General features: G+C 39.7%; 2 protein-coding genes and 1 long non-coding RNA gene across 5 annotated transcripts; 2 read left to right on the plus strand and 1 right to left on the minus strand.

Annotated features, from left to right (window-relative positions):
• Positions 1-1,769: 1,769 nt before the first annotated feature.
• On the plus strand, positions 1,770-7,055 carry sgf29 (SAGA complex associated factor 29). 2 transcript variants are annotated; one of them, XM_023426237.2, is made up of 10 exons: positions 1,770-1,887; positions 2,520-2,593; positions 2,745-2,820; positions 2,935-3,007; positions 3,204-3,268; positions 3,367-3,496; positions 4,320-4,466; positions 4,606-4,641; positions 5,411-5,573; positions 6,105-7,055. In XM_023426237.2, exons 2-10 carry the CDS (start codon positions 2,528-2,530, stop codon positions 6,219-6,221), a joined length of 873 nt encoding a protein of 290 aa, XP_023282005.1. In that variant the 5' UTR covers positions 1,770-1,887; positions 2,520-2,527; the 3' UTR covers positions 6,222-7,055. The 2 variants fall into 2 exon arrangements, with proteins under 2 accessions (XP_023282005.1, XP_023282006.1); XM_023426238.2 differs by having other exon boundaries at positions 1,863-1,951.
• LOC147817948 (uncharacterized) lies at positions 3,334-6,218 on the minus strand. The gene is made up of 2 exons (XR_015438462.1): positions 6,083-6,218; positions 3,334-3,518 (listed from the first exon to the last, which is right to left on the minus strand). It is a non-coding gene; the product is annotated as an uncharacterized LOC147817948 (long non-coding RNA).
• A 1,089-nt stretch (positions 7,056-8,144) lies between the features above and the next one.
• nfatc2ip (nuclear factor of activated T cells 2 interacting protein) lies at positions 8,145-13,235 on the plus strand. 2 transcript variants are annotated; one of them, XM_023426240.2, is made up of 9 exons: positions 8,145-8,258; positions 9,453-9,551; positions 9,633-9,693; positions 9,790-9,919; positions 10,026-10,106; positions 10,377-10,617; positions 10,719-10,863; positions 11,824-11,939; positions 12,042-13,235. In XM_023426240.2, exons 1-9 carry the CDS (start codon positions 8,247-8,249, stop codon positions 12,201-12,203), a joined length of 1,047 nt encoding a protein of 348 aa, XP_023282008.1. In that variant the 5' UTR covers positions 8,145-8,246; the 3' UTR covers positions 12,204-13,235. The 2 variants fall into 2 exon arrangements, with proteins under 2 accessions (XP_023282008.1, XP_023282009.1); XM_023426241.2 differs by lacking the exon at positions 8,145-8,258 and adding an exon at positions 8,298-8,444.
• The last annotated feature ends 1,828 nt before the right edge of the window (positions 13,236-15,063 follow it).

The following is a 15,063-nucleotide window of genomic DNA, read 5'->3' on the forward strand; positions in this document are numbered from 1 at the left end:
CCCCCCCCCCCCCCCCCCCAGATGAAAACACAGCAGATCTCAGGATCTCTGCTCTGCCACACTCGTCTCTTCATGTCTTCCTCCTCGTCTGTTCATGACTCTCAGCTCTGTAAATATTTGCTGAAATATGAGCCGACCAAACTGAACTGTTACAGTCTGTCCTCACACACACACACACACACACACACACACACACACACACACACACACACTGCACTGAAAACCAGGTTACAGATAAGCTATCATCGGCTTTATGGGCTCATATCACTGTTTGTACTGGTGAACATTAACTTGCACTGCAGTTCCATGTAAACACACTTTCCTTTATCGCTACACACACTTTATCTTAACCTAGTTTAAAATAGGCTGTGTGTTTTTTATGAACAATAATCAACCTGTTTACAGATCCACGCCCTACGGAAGAGGATTAGGGCCACATGTAAAATCTTTTCTTTTTTCTTTGAGGACTCTGACTTTAGTCTCAGAACTCAGAGAGAAAAAGTTAGAAAAGGAAAGTCAGAAATTCAGAGTTTAAAGTCAGAATACAGAAAAAAAAATTGAATTCAAAGCAAAAATTTAAACGTGGCTCTAATCTTCTTCCAAACTCTCTGATTTCTCCTTTAAATTCTCTTAAAATCATGAGTGAATAATTGATCCATAAACATGTATTTCTATACGCTGGCCTCTGATCTCGGTGTGACCATCACACCACAGCAGATGTTAATGATTAATTCACAGGCCGACCGTCTCTGTGTGATGACATCTGGCACAGCTGGTGCAGAACGAGCCAAAACAACAGATCCTGTGAAGATCACATGTCGAGAGTCCTTCACCTGCCGCTCTGTCCAGAGCACCTGGACCTAGAAACTGATTATTAACATGAACACCTGCAGATTGGACACACGTTACTTACTCCATAATTTAATTATTTACTCTTATTATATTATTCTAACTTTGCGATTCTGACACAACAGTACAAACGAGTGCAATACTTCAATACTTCTATTCTCTGTGCAATACTGTTCAGACAAGTGCAATTTGAAACTGCTATTACTCCATATGTTGTTGCATTTATATTTATATTGTATATTTTATCGCTTTTCAATAGCAGAGGCACATATCCACTTATTTCTTTACATATTGCTATTTTTATTTATATATCATAGTATAAGGACATATTTTTTATATTTTATCTTTATCTTTTTAATCTTACTTCTTATTCTCTATTCTTTGCTGTTACAGCAGCTGTAATGTAACCCTAATTTCCCCTGAGGATCAATAAAGTATTTTGGTTCTGATTATTACAGGAGCACTGATTTAACCAGGACACACTGATGGAACAGTCTTTATTCAACCAACGGACGGAAAGTTCTTCACTTCAAAATGTCGTAAAAATAAATAAATGAAATGTGTTCCCATCAGCCATTGCTCTCTCTACATTTGGACCAGTGTAAGTTTCACTCACAGATCCACAGTGAGTCAGACTCCATGTATAAGTTCATAAATGGTGCAAACATAATAAGCCTGAAGCTGTGTATGTTAATAAACAGCCTTGTACATGGTGGTCAATCAGTCCCCTGGAGATGTCTCACTAATTAATTAACGAGGTTAGTTCTTTGCAGGAGGATTTCAAGCTGCTCATTGTAAGTAAGTGATTTATTAAGCATTAATAAAGCCATTAATTAGAGACTATAAACCTTTTCTGATTGGTGCAGTATCAGAGAGTAGGACAGCATTTTCTGTGACGAACCTGCAGTTCCACTTTCCTCCAGCGGGCGGCGGTGAGCGCGGTGAAGCTGGTTCACCGACTCTCGGTAACACCAACGAAGAAGAAGCTAGTCCGAGTAATTTACAGGCCGACAACAAACAAACAGAGAAATAGTGCCGGTAAGAAGCCTCACAGACTGTATCAAGGGAACATAAAGAGTATTATGTGTGTTAGGATGAGTAGGTAAGGTCAATGTTGTTGTTGCATGAGCACAAATCTCACAGTTTAGCCAACAACCAAGCTAACATTAGCGAAACAAACCAGTTGCTAACCCGGTTAACGAGCAATTCAGCGGCTATAACGTCAGCAAACCTTGTTTATTTCCATCGTTAGCGGTAAAATTATCATTTAAACCAACATTATAAAACAAGGTTATGCATTTTTTCAACCAAAAATATCCCAGTTGTCGCTGTAGCCTCAACACGAGCCCTTTTTTTCTCAAGCAGGGAAGTTTACAACGAACTCCATTCAGAAATCTGTGAATTCAGATATGATCTGTTTTTCAGGAAACCTAAAAACTTGTTAAGGCGTTGATTTAAATTAAGTAATCCACTTATTAATTCGGATATCTTCTGATGCACAGTTATAACACTAAAAGTAAAGTAATAACGATTTTGTTTGTGCTCTCACGAACTGGTTCTGGTCATGTGATCAGCGCCACCTGCCTTTAAATTGACAGGTTTTCTAATGGGGTTTTGTATGTGTGAACGTTGTTGTAACAAGACTCTATCTTAATGTCAAAATCTCATAGGTACGGACATGTCAGCTGATACCAAGATTGCCGAGCTGCTCACAGAGCTCCATCAGCTCATCAAACAGACACAGGTAAGATACAGGCATCAGTTATGAACTTTACACAGTGATGATGGGGACTTGCACATGGCTGGGTTTTGTTATGTCAAGTTTTACATAGATGTGTGATCAAGTTCCTGTTAAGATTCAAGTTAACCAGATCCAAATATGTGCTTGTTTTCAGGAGGAGAGATCACGCAGCGAACACAACCTGCTCAACATTCAGAAAACACATGAGAGGATGCAGACGGAAAACAAGAGTCAGTCACTACAGTGTTTTCTCCATTTCCAGACACTATGACAACAAACACCCTGTTATTTTTTTTTACCTAATTTAGTTATTTCTAACTATGTATTCTTTGCTTTCTCCTCAGCGTCTCCGTACTACCGCACCAAGCTGAGGGGACTGTACACCACAGCCAAAGCAGATGCCGAGGCAGAGTGCAGGTGAGTGGCCACATACTCACTTTGCCTGGACACCACCACCACACTGACGTGATGTCACTGCTGCCTTGACAGATATATGTGACAGGAGGAAAGTTTGAAATAATTAGTGCTTTAATTGTTTGAAATTAAACATATTTTCATAAGTTTCTAAAATCCCTTTGTCTTGTTCACCTCTTTCTTTTTTCTCCCTCCGCAGCATCCTGCGTCATGCTCTTGATAAAATAGCAGAAATCAAGTCTTTGTTGGAGGAGAGGAGGATAGGTATGAAAACATACATCACACTGATCAAATCTGTAAGTTTGTCTTCTTCAACTTATGAAATGTCCTTTTCTTTTTCTTTTTCTTTTCTTCTTTTGCAGCTGCTAAGATGGCAGGAGTTTACAGCGACAGCGACCCTCCCAGGAAGACCATGAGGCGCGGGGTCCTGATGACGCTGCTCCAGCAGTCGGCCATGACGCTCCCTCTGTGGATCGGGAAGCCGGGGGAGAGGTAACTGCTGCTCATCTTCTCTCTGCAGAGTCACGGCTTTTTTCAGTGGGTTGCAGCTGCGTGCGCCTGAAACCTGGCAGCTCAGGGAGTATTTACAACCTTTAGTAGTTTAGGAGTTTCAATCGTTTGTACGTTGTTTGTACAAGAAAAACGAATGTCAGTGCTTCGCTATTTCACGGATTATTAAACTGACATGTGAAGCTCATAACCTGAGAATTAATGAGACAAAATGTCTGTTTTTCTTGCACAAACGTGCAGAGGATTGAGTCACTATAGCTGTAATAATTAATTCCTCAACATTTGAATTTGACTAATGAATCAAATGTATTCGATCAACATCCTGATCATATATCAGGCCAGCAGGAACCAACTGGTGCAACTTTATCCTGTCAGTCAAATTCTCTGACTGTTCAGATGAGTCTTTAAGTTTATATAATCTTTATTTATGTGTAATAGAGATAGTGTAAAATTATATTCTGTAGGACATTCATCTCGGCAGCTGTCTGCGTCTCCTCAGCCTTCAGGTTCAAAAGCTGCAGCTGAATCAAAACACACGACAAGGTGAACATGAATAACCCCGTCTGTAACCGCTGTAAGGTCGTCCGGCGTCACATGCTCATGCACGTGCGCACAGCAGCACGTCTGATGGAGGAAACACTGATAAACTCTAATCTTCTCCTGTGACCTGCGGCTCAGGCTTCTCAAAGACGTCGAGAGTCCAGACCCTCTCTGCTGCGACCGATCTCCCACTAACTGAAATCTAAAATCATAAATACTAAAATGACACGTCCAACGTTTTCCCCTCTGTGTTGACCACCCTCAGCCCCCCCCCTCTGTGCGGCGCGACCCCGGCCAGCAGCGACTACGTGGCCAAACAGGGCGACAAAGTGGCGGCGAGGGTGAAGGCTGTGGACGGAGACGAGCAGTGGATCCTGGCTGAGGTGGTCAGCTACAACCACTCCACCAACAAGTGAGAACACCACACAGTTCAAACACACACACACACACACACACACACACACACACACACACAATAACTGTGAGAGGTCCAGATGTCAGGATGTAAATCACAGCTGGACTGAACAGATGTGACCTCTCTCTCCCTGCAGGTATGAAGTGGACGACATTGATGAAGAAGGAAAAGAGTGAGTTCTTCATCTACAGTCATCTCTGTTCTGTCTTCATGTTCTTCTCTCTCTTTCCTCTTTATTCTTTGGGTCTCTCTCTCTCTATCTATCTATATATATACATTTGATAAACAGTTAAAACACATACTTAAAGTAGCTACAAGCAGAGACAAGAACATTTTAAGGCTTTATCAATGTTCAGTATTTGTTCTAACTCCATCTGAAACATATTTATAAAGACTGTAAACAGGAGAAACAGTTTGTTTCTGTCCAAAGTTCATAACTGCACAGCTCTCTGACTAACGTTGTGTGTATATATTATCTTGTTTGTTTAATCATTGCACAAACAGAAAAGTAAAAAACACTGTTTGTGGTTTCAGGAGGAGTTGGAACCATTAATCCACTGTCACTTAGTTAAAGGTCATTACTCTGTATTTGTCTTATTGTCTCACAGTCCGTCTCACAACACCTTCCCTCCTCTGTCTGTGTCTCTCTGCTCTGCGCTCATTGGTTCCTACTGAAGACGTAAATCTGTAAAAACACCTCACAAATATCAAGTTTCATTTTTATCAAACAAACAGGAGGAAATGTATATGTTGCTGGGGACTATTTTCAGCGGCGGATTAATCCACATTCGGTGCTGTAGTGAGTTTCTGTTGCAGCAGGACGGTGTGTGTGTCTCTGTTCAGTGTCTGCATGAGCTGAGTGGACACTGTCGTCTCTAACTGTGTGTGTGTGTGTGTGTGTGTGTGTGTGTGTGTGTGTGTGTGTGTGTGTGTGAGATCAGGAGACACACTCTGAGCAGACGGCGGATCATCCCTCTGCCTCAGTGGAAGGCCAACCCAGAGACGGACCCCGAGGCCCTGTTCAGTAAGGACCAGCTGGTGCTGGCCCTCTACCCTCAGACCACCTGCTTCTACCGGGCCCTGATCCACACGCCGCCACACAGGGTGAGACTCTGCTCACAGCTCAGCGGCTGTGGTCAGGATGTAGACGGGTTCAGTGAAGCGTGGCTCCAGTCAGGAGTTTTAGAGCCGGCACAGATTTAATTCATCAGGTTCACGTTCCTTATTCCGACAGATATATAACACATTATATCCGTCTTATAATGCAGACGTCATATCTCTGTTTTAGTCTTTCCGTCCCGTGAATCTTGTTGCTACTGGAGGAGGATCGACGCCTGCTCAGTAAATATTTCCAGGAGGTCTCCATGTTTAATGTTTAAATGTCAAAATGTTCATGAGTTCTTTAATGTTACCACAGATTTCAAGACCGTCCATTACCTCAAGACGGAGAGTGACGTTTCTGATTTAACTGATAACTGACAGTTAAGATTATCAGACGTTTTCCCATTTGACAAGTAAAAACAGCTGGAATCGCGGCTCAGTCTTTGTCTTTTAAAACCAGGATTTCACCTGTAAGACCCACATCGTCACCGTTTACAGCTGCAGCCTCTGACCTTAACATTTGTCTGTCCACAGCCTCAGGACGACTACTCGGTGCTGTTTGAGGACACGTCGTACGCAGACGGTTACTCCCCTCCTCTGAATGTGGCTCAGCGATACGTGGTCGCCTGCAAAGAGAACAAGAAGAAGTGACGGACGCCTGGATACGAAAAGCAGATCTACACCACAAGACAGAGATGGAGCCTGTTTTTAGGAGCAGGATTGTGTTTTGAACTGGCTCTGACTTCAGTTTTTAGATGAACAGGTGTTCAGGGATAGAGCAGCTTTCGGAGCAGGTTCTGGTTCAGGATTCATACTGGTTGATCATTGGATTATCTGTGACGATCAGGAGCTGAGGTCGAGACATTTGTCAATCAAAACAAACAAAAATGTAACATCTGTTGAATGAGATTGAATTCGTCAAATCACCACCAGACACAGAAGAAGTGAAATTTACGACGGAGACTTGAACGTCTCATGGGGGAAGCACATTAGCTGTGTCCCAGATCCTGTAATCCTGTGTTCACACTGGAAGATGTTGAGACTAAACCAACCTGTTGTCCCACAAATAAATACACAAAGTAAACAGATTAAAATTAACAGAAAACATCTGGAAAAACATTTTGCTTCCTGTTTGTGAAGTTTAATTGGCAGTGGCGTTTTATATTAAATCATTTCCTGTTTAGTATGTTCATTTCTTGTATACTCACTGCAAAAACAGTATTCTAGTATATACTGTAAATACTTTGCATGTAGTATGGAGCTGGGACACAACGGATTTTGTACTATAGTGGAGAAGTTGGACATTTTTCCCACCGACTTCGAACATGTTGTTGTAGCATGTAGTGGCCAGTAGAAGAACATCAGTGTAAATATCCAGATGATGCTGCCGTGGGGTCTGTTTGACCCTGATGTATATTTTTTACATGTGAAGTTTTAATGATTGTTGTGTGGAACAAAAACTTAAAAGACCAGAGTGAAAAACTGCTCATGTCTCATTCCTTTGTTGTTGTTATTCTCCCGAAGAAAAAACATGGACAGGTCCAGAAACGTCCATGAAACTTGAACCATCACTGTGGAAAAACTATAAACAGGATTTTGAAATTGAACACAAACAAAAATGAAGGAAGCTTTTTGAACATTTTGACTTTTGAATGGAGTTTCTAACTGAATGTATGGAAGAGCAGACAGGGTTGAAAAACTCATGAAAAGTTGTGGAAAACTGGAGATTGAACATTCCACCCATTTATCTGAACGGGAAAAATGTAAGAAAAACTTTGAATATTTTGGAAAATATGGAATAAATCAAAAAACTGAATACATCCGATCATGTCCTGATTGAAATGAACATTTTAAAGTTAGAATTGAGTTTCTATGTTGAAGCGTCTAGAAGGAAAAACGGTGGAATAATAAAGAATATTTGTATTACTACTTTTATTTAAGTGAAGTATCTGAGTATCTTCCTCCCACAATAAAACTAAATAAATGAATAATTGTACTACTACAGCTGTTGCAGATGTCAGTTGCTCCTTCATTCATGTGCAGTATATGTCCCACAGTCCGTGAAGGCAGCAGGACGCGCGGAAGGAGAAAATCATGGCGTTGAATATTTAGGAAAGTATGAAATATATTGAATAAATTGAAGAACATATGGTGGGATTGAATTTGCAGCAATCCCACAAAATATTGCGAAACAGTTTATTATATAAAACAAGTTAATAATAATACAACTACGTTGTTTGGCTTTAGTGACAACACTGGTAATAATACACGTTTTTCTTTTTATTGAGATTATCACACAGGAGCTGATTTAACCGTCGTTTTAATGTAGAACTTGTAAAACTCAATAAATATTATATATATATTTCATATTGGACAGCAAAGTTTTGCAGGATTCATGTGTTTTTATTTTATACATTTTCCTGATTATATCCACATAATTTTGTAATTATGATATATAATAAAATAATAATATAAAATAATATATATTTTTTAATTTGTAAGGGGGTGTTTTTACAGTGTGTGTAAGTGTTGTTGTAGAAGTCAGTCGCTACTTCATTCATGTGTGATATAAGTCCCACAGTACCCGAAGGCAGCACTAGCCTGGGAAATCCGCTAATAGGTTGTTATGTCCCACGGACCTTGAAGGCAGCAGGACGCGCGGAAAAAGAAACAATCATGGCTGAGACGGTGAGTGACAGATCTGCTGCTTTTAGCCTTAAATCAAACATTTAACCGGGGAACGGTGTTTTAAAGAAGAAGAGTAACGATGTTGTAAAGAAAAGAGAAGCGAACGGTTCAGTCGTGAAGCGGCGGAAACACATTGAACCACCAACAGCGGAGATTAACTAACCGTTAGCATCGGTGTCGTCGGAGGTTAGCTACGTTTAATTTGATTTGATTTGAGTTCTTCAAAATAAAAGCCTCGTGTTACCTCAGTGTCACCTGGTGGTTTCTTTCGGTTTCACTTTTACTTTGAAGAAAAAAATAACGATAGTGACTTTTAAACTTTAACCGATTTAACAACGTAAACAAATGTTAACACTTTGTTATTTGACTGTATGTGAACGAGCCTCATTAAAAACCGTTAGTTAACTTAACGCTGATCAGTTCATTAAACATGTGTATCGATCTGCTTCTGATGGCGGTTCAGTTCTCTCTAGAAACCGATTTAAAAGTCTTAAGTGTCATTTACAGTGGTATTTAATATATGTCTCGTCACACTCTTTTTGTTTTTTTGTTAATTGTTTATTTTGTGTCAGTTCACTAGTTGTACTTTTACATATTAAGATATTAATACCACAAACTACAGTCTGTAACTGATTATTATTTTACTTACTGATTACTTTGTCAATTATTTCTTGATTCATAATCATTGTTTCATGTGAGCAGATTCTTCAATGTGAATATAGTGTTTTTTTGTCTTTCAAACAAATTTAAGTCCAATCTTTAAATCAAAAGGGCCACTGATGCACCATGGGGGATGTAGTTTACGCAGGCAAAAGAATGTATTGTCCAAACAAGACCTTTGTGTTTTCTTTTTGATTTATTCATACGAAACAAGCAGCAAGCCAAAGAACAGAGGGATCATGTTTCCTGCTCTGGCCCAGGTGCATGCTGGTCCTAAACCAGTCCTCAGTGTTACCCAAATAAACAAAATATTAGTTAACCAAACTAACTACACTGAATAAGCAAATAATATAAAGAAACTAATGACTAAGAAAACATTTTGCTACTTTGCTCCTTTTTTCCTGTATTTTCTAATATTTCACAACCTAAACTTCTGCATATTTACAGATTGTCACACACTGATGTTAACGCATCACCAGTCAGTGAAAATACATGTTGTGCAGCGGTTCAGCAGCTTCCCTCTGTGTGTCTCAGGTGTCTGACAGTGACGTGCAGCCTATGAAGCCGCCACCCAAACGCCGACGCATCCTCGACCCTTCAGCTATCGTCCCGGTGCCGGTCTACTCCAGCAAGGTAAACACGCAGCGCTCAGCTGACAGAAGCCTTTCTGACAGTATGTCTTCACCTGAGTCACCTGACTGTTTTTACTTCCAGGTGAGCAGCAGTCTGCAGCTGAAGCCGATGGCTCCCGTGTTTACAGAGAAAGAAGATAAAGGTAATAACTGAACTTGAACAGTGTTGTGTTTGTGGAGGAACAGAGTGATTTTCCTGGAAAATGTTGGATGGATGATTCTCTTGTGTGTGTGACCAGACGATGCTGCAGACGACAGTTTGTGGTCGCAGTTTTCATCTCGAGGAACGACGGCAGCCGTCGTCGCCCTCAGTGACTCGGAGGAGGACGAAGCAGAACACGTGGAGAACAAAGCAGAACACGACAAACTGTAGGTAGTGACGCCCCAGAGAACAGATATTACATATTTCATCTTTAATTAATTAATATGAATGAGTTTATATGAATGTTTTTTCTCACCTCTGTCTGAATGTCAGAGAAACCATCCGCTGCCCGTCTCCTCCACCTCCCGAGAGTCCCGTCCAGAAACAGTCCAGACAGGTGAAAAAGAAGATCAGGTGAGTCTGGATTCGCAGTTCCCTTCATTGTTTTGTACCAAACCAGCATTTCTCAGTAGGAGCATGTAGGACATGAACCATCTTCAGATTATCTGGTGGATGTTAAAATTTCTCACTTGGAAACTGACGAGTCTCATAAGAAGATGAAGTCGTGCGGGTGTTGATTAAAGCTGTTGTGACATCCTGTGACTGAGGGGTCATGTTTCTGAAGAGGACAGCTGATAACAGTTTTGTCTCAGATTGAAACACTTCCTGTTTGTTCTTCCTCAGTGAGATCGACAGGAGGCTCCGGGCGGTGAACTCCCTCCTGTCTCCGGAGCATCAGAACAGGACCAGGTCCAGACGCCACCGAGGCCCCCCCTCTCCAACGCTTGAGGAGGAGCAGGACGATGATGTCATCATATTAACCCCTAACCCGGGCCCACAGAGTTCACCGTACAGCTCCTTGGTCCGGGAGATCCCCCTGAAGATCCGCTGTCGGACAGACGTCCACAAGATCCCCGTGCTGTCTGTGCGTGGGCGGAGCAACATCAGACCAAAATGATGAAAACATGTTGTAGCACAAGTCGGTGTCAACTCTTTAACGTGTGGTTGGTATTTGTATGTTTTCAGTCAACGCCTTTAAGCGACGTGTTGGCTCAGCTGTCCGTCATCCTCAAGGTCCCGCCCCCTCGCCTCCTGCTGCTGAGGGAGGAAGTGGAGTTGCCGACAGACGCCACCGTCAGCGAGCTCGGCCTCGGCATCGCAGACATCATAGGTGAGTACTGTCACTGTCGTTTGTTTGTTTTTTTTAATGAACTTTATTAATTAATTGTTCGATGCAGCTTCAGTGTGACGTTCAGGTTCTGTCAGAAAACTCAGTTTTTAACGGCTTTTGGAGAAACTGCAACAAGAAGTTCAATTAGTAAACAACTTTACATGAATTTGAAAAGCTTGTGAAAGATTTCATCAACTTCTTCAGCTTGGTAAAGTTTCTGTGTGGACGCTGAGACACAGTAACATGCTGTGTACCGTTTTGTTTTGGGTGGTTTTTTGTCTTTTTTGCAGAACTTAGGGCAAATTTCTCTTTTTTTTAGCAGCTGGAACGAGCAAATGTTTTTTCCTTTTTGCTTATTAAATGACTTAATTAAACTCTATCAGCTCTAAGAGGATTTAATATCATTAATAAGCTTCCTTTGGTTGTTTTGGTTCCAGTGTGATTAAAATAGAATAAAAAGCCTTTATTATCATGGTACTGTGAAAAATTCAACAAAATCAGGAGAGCTACTCCTGGTTGGTGCATTAGTTAAAAGCAATTAAAATAGATAGTTTCAACACACATTATTTAACACAATACTAATATAAATAGATAAACAGATGCTGCAGATACGTGCATGCCGCCATCTTCCAAACCAGCTGTTTGGTTTTAGAAACAGAGATTAGTCTCCAATAGTTTCATCATTCATCTTCATCTTCATCTTCAAAAGAAAACATTATCCTGATGATGATGATGATGATGATTGGACTGGCTCAGTTGTAACCATAGTTGCAGTTTACTGTTCCACCACCAGAGGTCAGTAAAGTGTTACCAGTGACACAGTCCGCTGTCCTCTGCAGCTGCAGCAGATCAGAGCTCCAGACTTTTCACAGCAGTTGCACTTCAAAGACATTCAGTACAAATACTGAATATGAAAATACTAAAATGAGCTCAGACCGTTTTCTCCTTTTTGTTGTGCAGAGTGCGTCGTCATGGCAGCGGAGGATAAAAGCGAAGCAGACGACGGCGGCAGCATCATCACTGTTCGACTGCAGAGCAAAGACCGAGACTCCTCACAGGAGTTTTCTCTGCACAGAGTTCGTAGCTCCTCCTCCTCTTCTCTCCATCACCAGCTTTGTGTTTATTTGTTTTCGCAGCTGGACTCAAACGCATCATGTCGTCTGTTTGTCTCGTTTCAGGACGCTCCGCTTGGCTCCATCTTCTCCCAGTATCTGTCCAGGATGTCGCCCAGCGCTCAGAGAAAAGTCCGCTTCCACTTCGACGGCTCCAAGGTGGCGGACAGCCAGACGCCGGCTCAGCTGGACATGGAGGACGGAGACATTGTCGAAGTTTGGATTTAAGACTTTAAAGTTGTCTCATACCTTTTATTATGTGAAAAGGATGTTCGGTTGTTCTTTAATATTATTTGTAAAATTCACTTTATTGTAAATGTTGAAATTACAAAGATACAACAATTCAGATTGAAGTGGGATTATATTATATATATTAAACAAACATTATTCAACAAACAACAGTAGACATAAACAAGACTGTAAATCACTGCGATTAAAAATCTGTTTTAATGCTTTAATGGTTTTGACTTGTTACCTTTTTACATTGTCTTTTTTATTCTTATTGAAAATGGCAATAAGAGGTGTTGATGTTATTATGTAAGAAAACTGAAGTAATATTAAAGCCTTCAGAGCTCAGAGCTGTGGAGTCATAGGAGCGTCATAAAAATAATAAATCTGTAAAAGAAGAAAAATAAATGTGGCCATTTAAAGAAGAATAAATAATTTGATTTAAACTGCTGCCACATCCATATTGCGCATGTGTCTCCCGGCCAAAGCCAGTTGATTGACAGCTCAGCCCTTTAAGGAATAGCAAAGAATAAGGAAAAATAAAGGAATAAATCATTTATATGCAAAAAAATAAATATATTTTAAAATACAGATACCTGTATATGAACAAATGTGAAAATAAGTTGAAATGCTTATAATTATTCTTTTATATTTAGTTATTTTTCTATGTTTCTACATTTATTTTCTTTTTCTCTTACAGCAGTATTTTTTTTTTTTATGGCACTCTTATGACTCCATCCCTCCTTTACTTTAGTAAAACTATCAATAATTCATGGTTAAAATATTCCATTAGCAGTTTAAATCCTGCTGAAGTGCAGCTGTCTTCTCAGCAAATTATTATTCTGTGTCAAAACAACACAACAAACAACATGGCTCCTTTTACAGGTTCACCAGGATTGAATGAATGTGTGGCCTGAACTTCATGAGTTTATGTGAATCGTTTACAGAACTTCAGTTAACTGCAATAATGAGCAACACCAATGATAAACACCCTGATACATGATTTTCAACTATAAAGTTATTTTTCACACAGATGTTTGTGTCATGAGTCGTTCATGTCCTCAGCTCTCGTTTCCTTCATGTCATTAAACTATTGATCATTAAATTAAAATACAAATGGCAGTAAAAAGCAAATTGAAAGTAAGAGCTCACCAACAAATTCGACTTCCTTCCAGAGAAACACACGGACCTGTTTGAGTTGTTTCAGGTGGAATATTATTAACACATATATGTGTCCTCTGAATATATGAAAATTTATACTTTATATAGCAAAACTTGTATATGTACATATATAGAATAATATCTGATGAATTTTTATATGGTGCAACGTGTTGCAACTGTATTTGTTATTGATATACTGTATATTTAATTTATACATACAAGTTTATTAAAACAACATACATGTAAAAAATTCTATATGCTTATATATGTCTACAACCTAAACATACTTACACAAACATACATATTATACAATTATTCAAATTTCTAATACGTTTCATATATAATTTTACATTTGAGTTTTATTTTATATGTTTATATATTTCATATATGGACATATCTACATGTTTAAAAGGAAGTACTACAGTGTAGTAATACTTCATAGTGATCAGCAAACATCCACTGATCAGTTTCAACTATCGATAAACCGCCATGTGACTCGGATAATAAAGTCATGTGAGCTTCGTAGCGGAAGTTCGGGAGGATCTGTCATGGCGGCGGTGGAGAAGTGTCGTCAGTGAAGTGGATCTGTAGTAAACAGTTGTTTTTATCTGATGTAACGCGGCGCGCGGGGTTCACGAGGAGACGTTTTTTATTGTAAACCGTCAGCATGGCTTCCGATTAACGTGTCACGGCCGAGAGAGACGAAGAGGAGATTTGGAGACAGAAGAAAGAAGCGTCAGCCCTGACTCATCCTCCCAGGTAAACAGCACCAAACAACGGGCTAATGACCGTTAACGGTAACGAGTTTAACGTGACGCAGCTTCACGGACAGTAAAAACGAAGGGATTTTGTTTTTTTTGTTTTCTCTTATTTAATTCTCTTCAAACCAAAGCAGCAAAGGTTTGAGTAACTCTCTAACGTTTCCTCTTGTACTTCGGTTTAGCTAGAAAAAACCTGACGCCGAACTCCATTCAAAAGACTGAGAATTTAGCGTTGTGATGATCTGTAACGTCAGACGTGTTTATTTACGTCTTTAAGAGTTTCCCTGCAGACGATGTGTGAATCTTTAGCACACAACAATCCAACTAATGCCACTGTTAAATCCTTCAGTGTGTCGCTTTTAGCTTATTTCGCTGTACTTCCTTTTATCCTAGCAAGAGAAGTGCTGTAGATAATCTGTGGATGTTGTATATATATATATATAATTAAAGAAAATACTTTAAATTGGTGTAAAACTTTTGCCGAATTGATCAACCGACTCTGTAAATGTCACATCTCGGTCGTTTTAAAGTAACGTGTTAGTTGTAAAGCGGAGAACTTAAAACTGACAGAATTTTGAATAGAGTCTGGTGTGACGTTCCCTCCATGTCAGTCATATTTCTACTCTATTAAAATACTTAAATACTAAAATGATCTAACTTGTCTGACGAATTTAAGTCTTACTTCAAAATAAAGTTACATTTGTTGCAAAGCAGGTCACATTTAATGGATGAAATTCTAAATGGAATCTGGAGTGTCGGTTATTTGTTTTGAAATGTAACACTTTTTCAATTTAACAGAATGTCCCTTCAACGTTTTATCTATATCTGTTTTATATCTAGTAACGTTCCTATGGAAGACGATTAGTGACGAAATGTGAATATTTTTTTTCCAGAATTGAGGAAAAAGTCAGAATTCTGAAATGATTTTTTTTTTTTTT

Source organism: Seriola lalandi, unplaced genomic scaffold, assembly GCF_002814215.2.
Source record: "Seriola lalandi dorsalis isolate HSWRI2012SDOR001 ecotype SW California unplaced genomic scaffold, Sedor1 jcf7180002054819, whole genome shotgun sequence".
NCBI lineage: Eukaryota > Metazoa > Chordata > Actinopteri > Carangiformes > Carangidae > Seriola > Seriola lalandi.

Coding starts and splice junctions, on each gene's coding strand:
- sgf29 (XM_023426237.2), top strand. CDS start 2,528: ATGTCAGCTGATACCAAGATTGCCGAGCTGCTCACAGAGCTCCATCAG. Junction 2,821..2,934: donor GATGCAGACGGAAAACAAGA/GTCAGTCACTAC, acceptor CTTTCTCCTCAG/CGTCTCCGTACTACCGCACC. Junction 5,574..6,104: donor TCCACACGCCGCCACACAGG/GTGAGACTCTGC, acceptor GTCTGTCCACAG/CCTCAGGACGACTACTCGGT.
- nfatc2ip (XM_023426240.2), top strand. Junction 9,552..9,632: donor TGCCGGTCTACTCCAGCAAG/GTAAACACGCAG, acceptor TTTTACTTCCAG/GTGAGCAGCAGTCTGCAGCT. Junction 10,107..10,376: donor CAGGTGAAAAAGAAGATCAG/GTGAGTCTGGAT, acceptor GTTCTTCCTCAG/TGAGATCGACAGGAGGCTCC.